Source organism: Brugia malayi, assembly GCF_000002995.4.
Source record: "Brugia malayi strain FR3 genome assembly, contig: Bm_v4_ChrX_scaffold_001, whole genome shotgun sequence".
Taxonomy (NCBI): domain Eukaryota; kingdom Metazoa; phylum Nematoda; class Chromadorea; order Rhabditida; family Onchocercidae; genus Brugia; species Brugia malayi.
This window is the reverse complement of record NW_025062479.1, coordinates 12,034,572-12,045,360: the sequence shown is the minus strand read 5'-3', so window position 1 is coordinate 12,045,360 and position 10,789 is coordinate 12,034,572. Positions and strand designations below refer to the sequence as shown.

Genomic DNA, 10,789 nt, shown 5'->3' with positions numbered 1-10,789 from the left:
TTTGACTTTTGTCGGATAACTCTTTAAATCTTTTTCTTGCTCAAGAATCCGTTAACTGGTACAGGTGCATAAGAAGTGTGCATTAAACGTATCCAGTTCAGAATTGTCCTCGTTTCTGTCTTCAAAGCCGGTGGTCCCCATTATGTGTCATAATTATTAGCTGTGATTGCATGTTTTACTGCTGCTACTGCAACGGGGCATTTGTATATTGTGATTTTTTACACCACATATTTCTCGTTGCTCCGTTTGCTGTGCCAAAGATTTCTATTAGTATGGCATTGTCCGTAGTATTTTTTTTTTTTTTTTGTGTGTTCAGAAAGTTTTTTTTTTTTTAAATCCATTCTTTCTCAGTTTCATAATTGACGATACGTACTTACCAGTGATGTTTCTGTTTAATGTTTCTTGCAGCTGAAAATTTATTTCAGAAGTCCATATGTGATTGAAATTTTCAGGGAGATTGAATTAATTAAAATTAATTTAAATTGTGGATTAAAATGAAGGGAGCATTCAAATTCTAGCCGTGGAATTTTGGATGAAATTACGACTAGTCCGGCTAGTCATTTGTTTGACAGGACTAATAGGTAATAGGATCTGTGCATTTCGGTACTTTATTTTTTGAATACTTTTTAAACTGCATTTATCCGGACAGCTACACTGACTACATCATCTAGAGAGTTGCCTTGTATTTTTCATTATTCATTGTTCTTTCATGAATGATTTCGTTTGTCAAGTTTGACTTTACTAGTAACATTTTTCATTGTGCCAAATCATTATTTAAAAAACTGTGCAGGTCCGATTTAGAGTTATCTACAAGTTTTAATTATTTATTTTTCGTGTTTGATGTTATTGTATGTTTACTAGGATCTGGTGTTCTTTTCAAAATTTGCGTAAGGCAAACGCGCACTGTGGAATCATATGAAATGGAAACAAGTTACATTGTTTTTACTCAATTAGCGTTACCATAAGTGAGAGTGTCATGCAATGTCTTAATATATATATATATGCGCGCAGTATTGTAATAATTTTTTAAATGTGATATGCGAAAGTGTTTTGAAGTAACTGTAGATCTGATATATTTAGCTTATGGGTGATCTGGTCGGAAAGCGTATCCCAGGTTTTCCATGCTTTTTTATTTTGAAGTTTGACAAGCTTTGAAAGAATTTTTAATTCCACTGAATCTGACCGTAACTTCAAAGGAAAATTTCATGATGGTTAAAAATTTCCGTTAGGACATTGTAAGTGATAGCAGCCAATCTTTTCATTATTTCCGTTATTCCACGACATGGCATTATCCCTTTGAGGTCTCCCGTAAGAAAGTTAATTTTGCATTCCCGATGCATATGCTTGACGCATATTATTACATCTAATGCAGGCTTCTTGTTTTGGTAAAAGTCTAGTGATCATGATTATAAGAACCCAGTTTCCCTTTTATATCTTGGTTACTCGACGTACTGTTGTTACCCTACTCTCAGCCGTGATAAAATGAGCCAGTGGTTGTGTCATGCGGTAGTGTGATATATTTATCAAATGTCAGGTAAAATTGTGGTAAGACTGTACGAGGCTTCTGATGGGGAGAAAATCCATCGTTGTTATTGATATCCTGTGCAACTACCAACCAGTGTAACTAGGTTTCTGAGAAGAATATATATATACTCGGTTAGCCATGCTCAGGCTTGTTATTATACACTGTGTTATATTTCATTCCTCAGTAATTGCTTTTTTAAACAATGTAATTTCTGGATAAATTTCATGTCACGCAACAATTAAATCTTTTACTGATAATCGGTGGTGTTTGATCAGCTCACGTAAAAAATAACTAAAACATTGGCAACTTCGGGTCACTTCAGTTCCTTAAAACGAATACTCTTATAATTTTGGTTTTCCTTCGGTAACAACAGCAACACAAAAGGATTGTGATGGAAGGGAAAGTCTGGTTTCGCAAATTTTTTAAGTTAGTGTTATAAAATGGTGTTGGAGAATTATATCGTGAGCATGATCGATGCAATCAATACTTGTGGTTGACGATAAATATGTGGACCTAAAGAAGTATGTGGTTGGAGGTCTGAAATCAAATTTGAGGGTAGGAAGTGGTGGGAAGGAATGAGGGACTGTCCGCTGTTGTGTGATCTAAATAGCCTATGCACTTGCTTACTGATCAAGATTTAATATTTGAAGTTTACTTTAGCACCATCAGGAGGAAATCAGTTGAATATGCTGAAGAAAAGTTTCGAATTTTCCATATATGTACGAAATTTTAGCTCTCATTACGTGACAAGGAAAGTGAGTTGTAGAGAGGACAATGCACAACATTGTTATGAATCCACTCTTTCTGTTCATTGGAAAATGACTGAGAGTTTTACACATCGATCGATCGATACCTTACATAATTCTCCCTTGAAAAAATGAAAGATCTCTAATTTGGGAAGCAATGAATATGTTCCCTGAAATAAGTAAGTTACTGTGCAGTCCATGCAGTTCATTCAAATAATTCCCAGATGGGACAAAGTCTAAATATATCCATATCTTAGAACAGAGACAGTACCAGAGTGTTGCTTGCGTATTCCATGCTACTACAACATAGGAAATCATGTATATGTTTACTCGTTTGTTGTCACCTATTATTGGTTCACAGGTCATCGATGATTAAAACAAACAGCTGTTAGTTTCGTGAACTTCCCAAGACATGCCAACAATCCACTATCTTACCCGAGTTTCTAATAATACATAGAAACGCTAGTCTAGTCCCATTCACCTTGCGTACATATAGCCAGCCTTCATCTTTACATGCATGTATGTGCATGCATGTACATGTGTGTGAACATACACACACGTATAGCTGTGTATATCCACATGCACGTTTGCTATATGTACGATTACATGATTACATGCAATGTACGTGCATCTGTGTTATGTGTAGATGCGCGCCCATATGTAGGTGTTTATATGCATGTGTTGGTACACATGCGTGCTTTGTGAGCAAGTGGCTAATGTACATGCGTTTGCGAGTATGCCTGATTGTGGGCATGTATGTGTGTGTATTGATAGGAGTATGTCTAATCTCAGTATATGGCCACTTTTGGATTGTGAGCAGTAATCATTGGGAAAAAATGACATGAGCTGTAATCGACAATAATACGGGCAGGCACACACACGCACAGACATATACACATGCATGCATGCACAGAGACATACAAAGGATCTGAACAGGGTGGGCCGTAGAAACGATTGTGCAGGTTGCGCAGTCATTGCACGCGCCCTTTTGCTGCCCAAGTAGTGCTGGTGTTGCTGCTGCAGTTATGAGTGCATGTAGCAGGGGCAGTAGCAGTCTAGCAACTTGCTTCGGCCATCGATTTGCGCTTGATGGAATCGAGAAGTGCAGCGCAATGGGAAGGATGGGGACTGCATGCAGGAATACAACTACAGAGTAGAATAGGGGGACAGAATGTTACCCCCCCTCCCCCCACAAATAGAGGTGAGAGCAACCCGCATCCGTCCGCATTCCCCATCCCTTCCCCCTGCTCTTTCTTTTCTAACGTACGCACGCAGGCAAGCAGGCATTAACACGCTACTGCAGTACAATAATAACATACTTGCGCTGTTGTTATCCTCACACAGAACAGCAGGATACCTGTAGATGGCAGCGCTGCAGTCGTCCACCGGTCATCAAAAACCCTTGACCACTGCTAACGATATTCTTGGATTACCTAATTTTGCTATTGTACGAATCCCCGAAGGTGGCGATATCATCAAACTTTTCAGTTTACTGGTAATTTTTTCGTAATTTTTTCCGCAAAAAGTTTCTTAAAGTTATTTATTTTTCGTATGCTTTAGAAGAAACGAAACACATATTGCGTTTTTCGCTGCTCCATTCTTTTTCGGGTTTGTTCTATCTTCAGGATTTTGTACAATTTGGTGTTTTGAAGATCTTCGTCTCTCTTCTCCTTGTTGAATTCAGTTTCTTCCGGAAGAGTCATGACTTCTGAGGAATTCCGGTATGACCCAATACCTTCATATCCCACTTTCTATCTCCTTTTCCAAGGATTCTTCTAAAAATTGTTTTAATTTCTATTTAATTCCAATCTGTGCTCCTTTATTTGAAGTCTTCCCTTTATGTAAGCGGAATTTTTTGCTTTAGGAAATCTTTCATATCTTTTCTTTTCCGATCTTTCCCATTTCTGTTGTAAAAATCGTTGTTTTTACTCACTCCAGAAACCGCTGGCTACAGAACAGAGACGAAATTAGATATTTCGATTTTGTTAGGGATGTGACCAACCCCAAATGGTCCTCGCGGTTCTCCTCATTTGAATTTGGGACTGGAATTCTTGTTCAGCTCGCTCGTATATTGTTACAGTATTTCGGAATTGGGAATATCGGGAGCGGGGAAGGAAGCAGTTGCTGTCGTTTATTACCCAGTAAATGTGCAAGTATTAAGTATGGAAGTATGAAGTAGGCGGGAACGGACTGCATTCTAATCCTTAAATGTATGAAGTCATAAATCGTTTCATGCTTTCCACTGCATGGATTACTGGTTATGCTGAAAAAGATGTTCGCTACCTTAGTCTTAATACTTTCCTTTTACTATTTCAAATTAACGATCTGACTTCTAAATCTTTCCAGTTAAACAATGGTTTCCCGGAAGTGTCATTTGTGAATGAAATTCGTGAAAATGCATTTCTCCCTGTGCTTAATGCAACGGCGGCCCCTGTTTCTGATCTTACACATTTTTCGAACACTGTGGTCGTACAGGATTCAGTGATATCCTCGGATGACAACAGCTCCCAGTTGCTTATTACCGATGATCATACCACTCATCTTTCTCCTGCATCGTCCAGCTCTAATTCCATTCATGGTTTGGCTACTTCAACTGCTATACCATCACCTATACCGTTTGTTGCTCGACCACGTGGATCACGGATGATTGCTAATGATGACCCGTCATTGTATGCTGTTTGTCAGTTATGTCAGAACAAAATTATGTCCAGTCGATTATCAAATTTAACTAACCATGTCCGTCGGCATGCATCGCTTAAACAGTTCCAGTGTGTTTATTGCATTTACACTCATAATGAAATGGCCAAAGTTAGTTTTCTTTAACTTTTTTTCGTGTACAAAATATATATGTGAAATATATTTCAACTTCAAAATAAAAAATGAGAATGCAGATTATTCCATCTACTGGATCTAGATGTTTTCGATAGCAGTAAGCAAGTTACAGATGCAAACATATATGATGTTGTAGGAAAAGCAAGTCAAAAATGTACTGATAAATTGTAGGTACGCTTACATATGCAGCATAATCATAAGGATCATGTTAGTCAACCGTTGGATGCACTTACGCCGGAAATGCAAAATCAGTGGGATCTACTGATGGACCAGTGTTTTCCGGGTTATTCCAAGGTGTTCCTTCATGTTACAAGAAATGAAATGTTTCACTTCATTTTGGAAATGTGGAAGATTCTTGTCTTAAATTTACGATAACAGTTTCTTGACTATGAAGTCTTCTCCGACAGTACGGTTGTCTTTTTTCTTTCCAGTTTTCAACATCCAAGAACGGAGAAAATGATCGTTCGGCTGATTTAATGTTAACGGGTCTGAATGATTTATCATATGCTTGTATTGAATGCGGTGAACGTGTTAATGCTGAAGCACTTATTGAACATCTTGATAAAGTGCATAAAACAGAATGCATACCATATTGCTGCGAGGAATGTGGCTATCAGAATGCCGATCAGGTAGAGGTTTTACTTCATCTTGTGTTAAAAAAGAATAAGACCGATATTTCCACATGATTCAAAATGTTGTAATCTTTGATTAGTGCCTTTCATTTTTTTTTTCTTTTCATGATAAACGCATTAAATTTTCTTTTTTCTTTGTCAAGCTATAACGCTGTACAAATTTTTTGTTCCTAACTACTTGGGTACATTATTTATAATTTACTGACCACATTTATTTTGAAGTGGAAAGTACGTCTTCATATCACATTGAAACATTCGGAAATTGCGGCCGATGTAAACGTTGAAGTATTGGAGCCCGGTAGCAGTCTTGTCATGTTCCTTCATAAATATTTCCCGGACACACCAGGTACGTGAGTGACACATCCTACTCAAAGTTCTCGTGTATGATATCCAACGGTTGCTGCTTTGCTTAATCATTTTAAACTATGGTTAGTGGTAAATCTCAGTTGCAGCTGATGAGGAAGAAAGCAAAATGTTAACACAGTTTCAAAGCTTGGCACCAAAAGAGGAACGAAATAGTCTGTCACCTTTGAGTTTTAGCGGATATATGACGTCTATAGTAAATGAAACTGGTACTGATACCGGAAATCACGTTCGATGTGAGGTATGGATTTTTCGTCTGACTTAATTTCAACTTTCCTTACACAGGAAGGAAAGATTATAGAAGAGGACTTAATAAGACTTTTTTTATTATTCTCTGTAAGAGAAGTTGCATGGTTTAGCAATTCTTTCATAGGTTCGCATCTCTTTGCAAAGGACAGTCATATTTTCTTCGTAACTCGGAAGACTTCACGTCTTTTCATTTTTAATTGAAAATTTATTACAGCTTTGTCAAAAAATGATGCCGAACTACCGATCACTTTCTTCATTAATGAATCACGCTAAGCGGCATTATCATCTGAAACAGTATCAGTGCTCGGAATGCTCATATACTAGTAGTGAAGCAGCTCATGTTCGTACTCATATGGCGCTTAAACATCCTCATGTTGGTGCAAAACCTATTGATAACAAGTGAGTTAAGGGGCTTATGTCGGAAAAACTTAGCTTAAATGAGTAGTCACCATTGCGCTCGAAAATAGCAAAATTGGATGGCAACAATCGGACAACTGAATTGGTGAGGTCTAAACTTGTAATACTAGCAAGGAATTTAGGATGTATTTGAGATTTTGTGTACACTTCGCTCTCAGCTATTTGTTACAGAGTGATATGTAATTTACTTCAGTTGTGAGATGTTACAAAATGCTTGGATCGATGTGATGCGTAAATGTTTCCCTGGATTAATTTCAAAGATTGATCAATTTCGATTCAAACACTCTAGAAGTGAAGATAGTAACAAGGAGGAAAATTCAGCTGATGACGAAGAGATCTTTGCGCGTAGCAAGAGGAGTTCTTTCAAGGTAAAGTCATATTTACCGTAAATAGTAGTTCCAACAGTTCAACGGTGTCTTTTATTTTTATTTGTGAACAGTATTAAAGATCACGTGCTAATAAGTCTATTGCGTAGTTTCACTATTTATAAATTCTTTTCCCTTCCAGAACCATACTGCAGCATCTCCGCAACGCAAACTACAGAAGCTACAAAATGGGAAAGTCAGTGGTACCACTGAACTTTAAGATCTTTCGGACTTGGCAGTAGTTGGGTTCCCGGTGATAAAGTTTGAATAATTCTAAGTATTCTGTATATTGTTTCATTTCGACAATATTTGTTTGTTTTGTTTTGGAAGTGAAGTTTTTACACAAATTTAATTGAATTGAAGAGCAAAAACAATACTGTACTTCACAATTTACATGCTGAGCAGTGAATGTATATTTTATTGTACAACGCAGAAATTTAGAAATTATGCTTCCCCATCGTACTAAATAGCTGATAGCAAATATTCTACAATGAATAAAACTGTGGCGTGTACATTTTAGAACATTAATCCTTGCATTAACAACTATGACAGAGTGCAGACTAGTTTAACTTGTCTCTATTTGTCAAGGTAAAGAACTGCCGCTTATATGAACTACATCAAACGGAAAATTTCCAAACTATATCCGCTTCTCAGCTTGAATTTTCTCACTCATTTGGTATTTTCATCCTCGAATTCCAAAGTGTACAGACAGACAACCTTTCCTAAACTGCAAAAAACAGTTTCCGAAAATACAATCTAAACATTACTAAATCGAGTAATCATTTCAAAAAAAAAAAAAAAAATTGGGGGACACAGCAGGTATTAAAAAAAAAAAAAACCAACTAAACACTATATGGAGCCAATATGTAACTGAGAAACAATTCACCTTAGCATTACCATGGACCGAACATTGTTGCTTTGCTTTGCCTCTTTTTTTCCTCTTGTAGGAATTCCGGGTCATCTTTAGCTTTCTTGTAGAACTGCCAGTCAAACGATAATGGTTTGTCACCTTCAATGCTCGGTTTGCTGTGATGGACAACATTAGGCATCTCCATTCTGCTCTTATCGCTGTGCCAGAAGCCTTTCTTCCAGAAAGAATAATCGAACTCGCCATTAGCAACTCTTCTTTTGTGCTCCTAAAAATTGCATGAAGATTCACGAGTGAATGCGATTTTCAAAATCTTCATTGACAGAACAGTATGAAGTACTTCATTTTTTATAATACTGTAAATGAGCCCTTTCTGTTTTCTCCTTCTTCTCTCCTTAATCTCGATTGCGCGTACACGACTACTTGTATGGTATATAGTAAGAAGCACTTGCACACAGCGAAAGAAAAATGAAAAATGCCAACCAAATGTTAGTACTTACCTCGCATGCTTCTGCGCGTGCTTTCATTATTTCTGGATGTCGTCTCTCCCAAATCATTCGATGTTTCTGTTTCATGTAAGCATCTCGAACATCACCCTCCTGCCCGATTTCACCATACTTTATGAAGAAATTTAACTCGTTCTCTTCTACATCATCTATTAACTGAAAAATTTTACTCTTACGTATCAGTTTATGTAAGTAAAGCTATTATTTATTACAGGAGAATTCAAAAAACTGTCAGAACAAAACGAATTCTAATGTCCGTATTCAGTAAGCGTCAAAATCACGTGCATCACCTTGAAAAAAATTACCTTTGCACACGGAACAAAATTCGGAGCATTGTAATCCATACATCTGGAAAGTCGTAGGCGAAGAATATCCAGGATGTTCTGGTCGACCAACCTTTACTATTTTTTTTAAAACATAAAGTGAACAGGAAAGTAAAAGAACTAGAAATATTTGTTAAGTCTGATGATTGAATTTCATGTAAAGGTAGTTATAGAACTAACTTGTCAAGTCGGAATTGTGTATTGGCTTCATAAAAGCATGACAAATCATCCACAGCACAATCATCAATCCCCGGAACTCGATTCAACTTACGATGATAGTACGGTGAACGATATCTGTCATTCATTGGCTCTATTATCTTCTCTAAAACAACGCTTATAGTTAAGAACAAAAATGACAAGCTAAATATGCTACAATGTTCGTGTAAACAATAATTTTCATCTAGGCTGATATCAAAAATACCTCTGAACCACGTAACCGGCACATCTACTGCTTTATGGGCATAGTACAAAAGCCGGATATAATAGCTCCCTTGACTTTCGAGCTTCCGCAACTGAAATGAAATAATAGAATAATATAACTAGAACCAACATTCCAGGAACAACAGAATTACAAAATACAGATTTCTGCAATCTCAGGAAAATGTTATCTCTGAAAAACAAGGAACTTAAATCTTTATCACTTTCATATACTTATACATCTCAGAATAAAGTAAAACAACCTGCCAGTACGCATTCCAAGCTTTTTTGTCTTCCATTCGACGATAAATGCGAGGTGACAACTTGTCCTTCTCTTCCATCACTGTCTCATTCGTACCTTTTCTTTCCGCCTACGACTTTAACATGATAACAATAATAAGAGATCTTTCTGATCCGATAATAAGTAAAAATATATGAAACAAAGAGGTCTAATGTTAAGTATGCCTGCTCCCCTTGCCTCAGTACAAAAGTGAAAGAAATAATCCACAAACTCCTTACCCAAACCCCACCCACACACCCCTACAACCATCACAAAGACTACCCATCAAATGTACAAACCTAACAGCAACACATCATCGTGATCTGACACGTCATGAAAATGCACGTCTTAACAGAGTTCTCAATTTAAATAAAGAACCAAAGACGCCTTTTAAATTTGGAGTTCACAAATATTTATCGAGAAGTGTCTTCACTGGAACTATCGAATTTTGATTAAACGCAAGTTTCGTGCATTCCAACTAATCCAATAAAACACTCATTTCAGCAATTAACAAAATGGAATCAATTTTACCAATTCCGCAAAAACTTTGCCGGAATTTTTTACAAATAGCAATCTTTGGAAATCAAATTTTCAGTACGCTTTTTGTATGGAGATCATTAAGTTAATTAAAAACGGTTCCATCACCTTACACTTGAAAAACATATAGATGCCTTTTTTTTACGACAAAATTTACTGCTTTACATATCTGATAGATAATTGGATCATGACGATTCATTAGCAATTTATTACCTGTCATGGTCATTAACTCGTCTTATTGATGTAACAAAGAAGCATATAGGTTTCGTTTGAGTATAGATACAATTTTCAATTATCATTTTATGAAATGGCTGCTTTCTACATTGCTGATGTGCTTTACAAAATTTATCCAAAATAGATGTAAATGGAATTTTTCCACTAAGTGAACATATGAGTGACTCGTCGATTGATGTAGTGAAAGAATCTATTTTTGAGGGTAACAAGCCCATATTCCGACATTGTATGACTGAATATTCTCCGCGAAATATTGTGTAGAGCTTTAAATACTCCTTCAAAATTTCATATATCAGAAGCAGTTTAATGAATTTATCTTACTTCTTCGCTATTTCATTTACTTCGTTCATTTTTTTTTTTTGCAGTGAATAATGTTTAAACGGAATGGTTTAGTGACGGCTGCTATCATCGATCTTTTCTGGATGATTCGGTTTATAAAATCTTACTCTCCAACTGATATCTTATTAATAAGAGTTCATAAATAGAAGCGTATTG

General features: G+C 36.6%; 2 protein-coding genes across 3 annotated transcripts; one reads left to right on the top strand and one right to left on the bottom strand.

Annotated features, from left to right (window-relative positions):
* Positions 1-3,634: 3,634 nt before the first annotated feature.
* Bm5027 (Uncharacterized protein) lies at positions 3,635-7,349 on the top strand (the record flags this gene model as incomplete). 2 transcript variants are annotated; one of them, XM_001897652.1, is made up of 9 exons in its annotated part: positions 3,635-3,766; positions 4,618-5,079; positions 5,275-5,397; positions 5,535-5,732; positions 5,958-6,081; positions 6,188-6,339; positions 6,562-6,746; positions 6,958-7,132; positions 7,272-7,349. In XM_001897652.1, the coding sequence occupies 9 exons, from the start codon at positions 3,635-3,637 to the stop codon at positions 7,347-7,349; spliced, it is 1,629 nt and encodes a 542-aa protein (XP_001897687.1). The 2 variants fall into 2 exon arrangements, with proteins under 2 accessions (XP_001897687.1, XP_042930493.1); XM_043074559.1 differs by lacking the exon at positions 3,635-3,766 and having other exon boundaries at positions 4,915-5,079.
* Positions 7,350-8,022: 673 nt separating this feature from the next.
* Bm4587 (Uncharacterized protein) lies at positions 8,023-9,584 on the bottom strand (the record flags this gene model as incomplete). The annotated part of the gene is made up of 6 exons (XM_001897653.1): positions 8,023-8,265; positions 8,498-8,659; positions 8,809-8,899; positions 9,007-9,148; positions 9,248-9,338; positions 9,507-9,584. The coding sequence occupies 6 exons, from the start codon at positions 9,582-9,584 to the stop codon at positions 8,023-8,025; spliced, it is 807 nt and encodes a 268-aa protein (XP_001897688.1).
* Between the last annotated feature and the right edge of the window lie 1,205 nt (positions 9,585-10,789).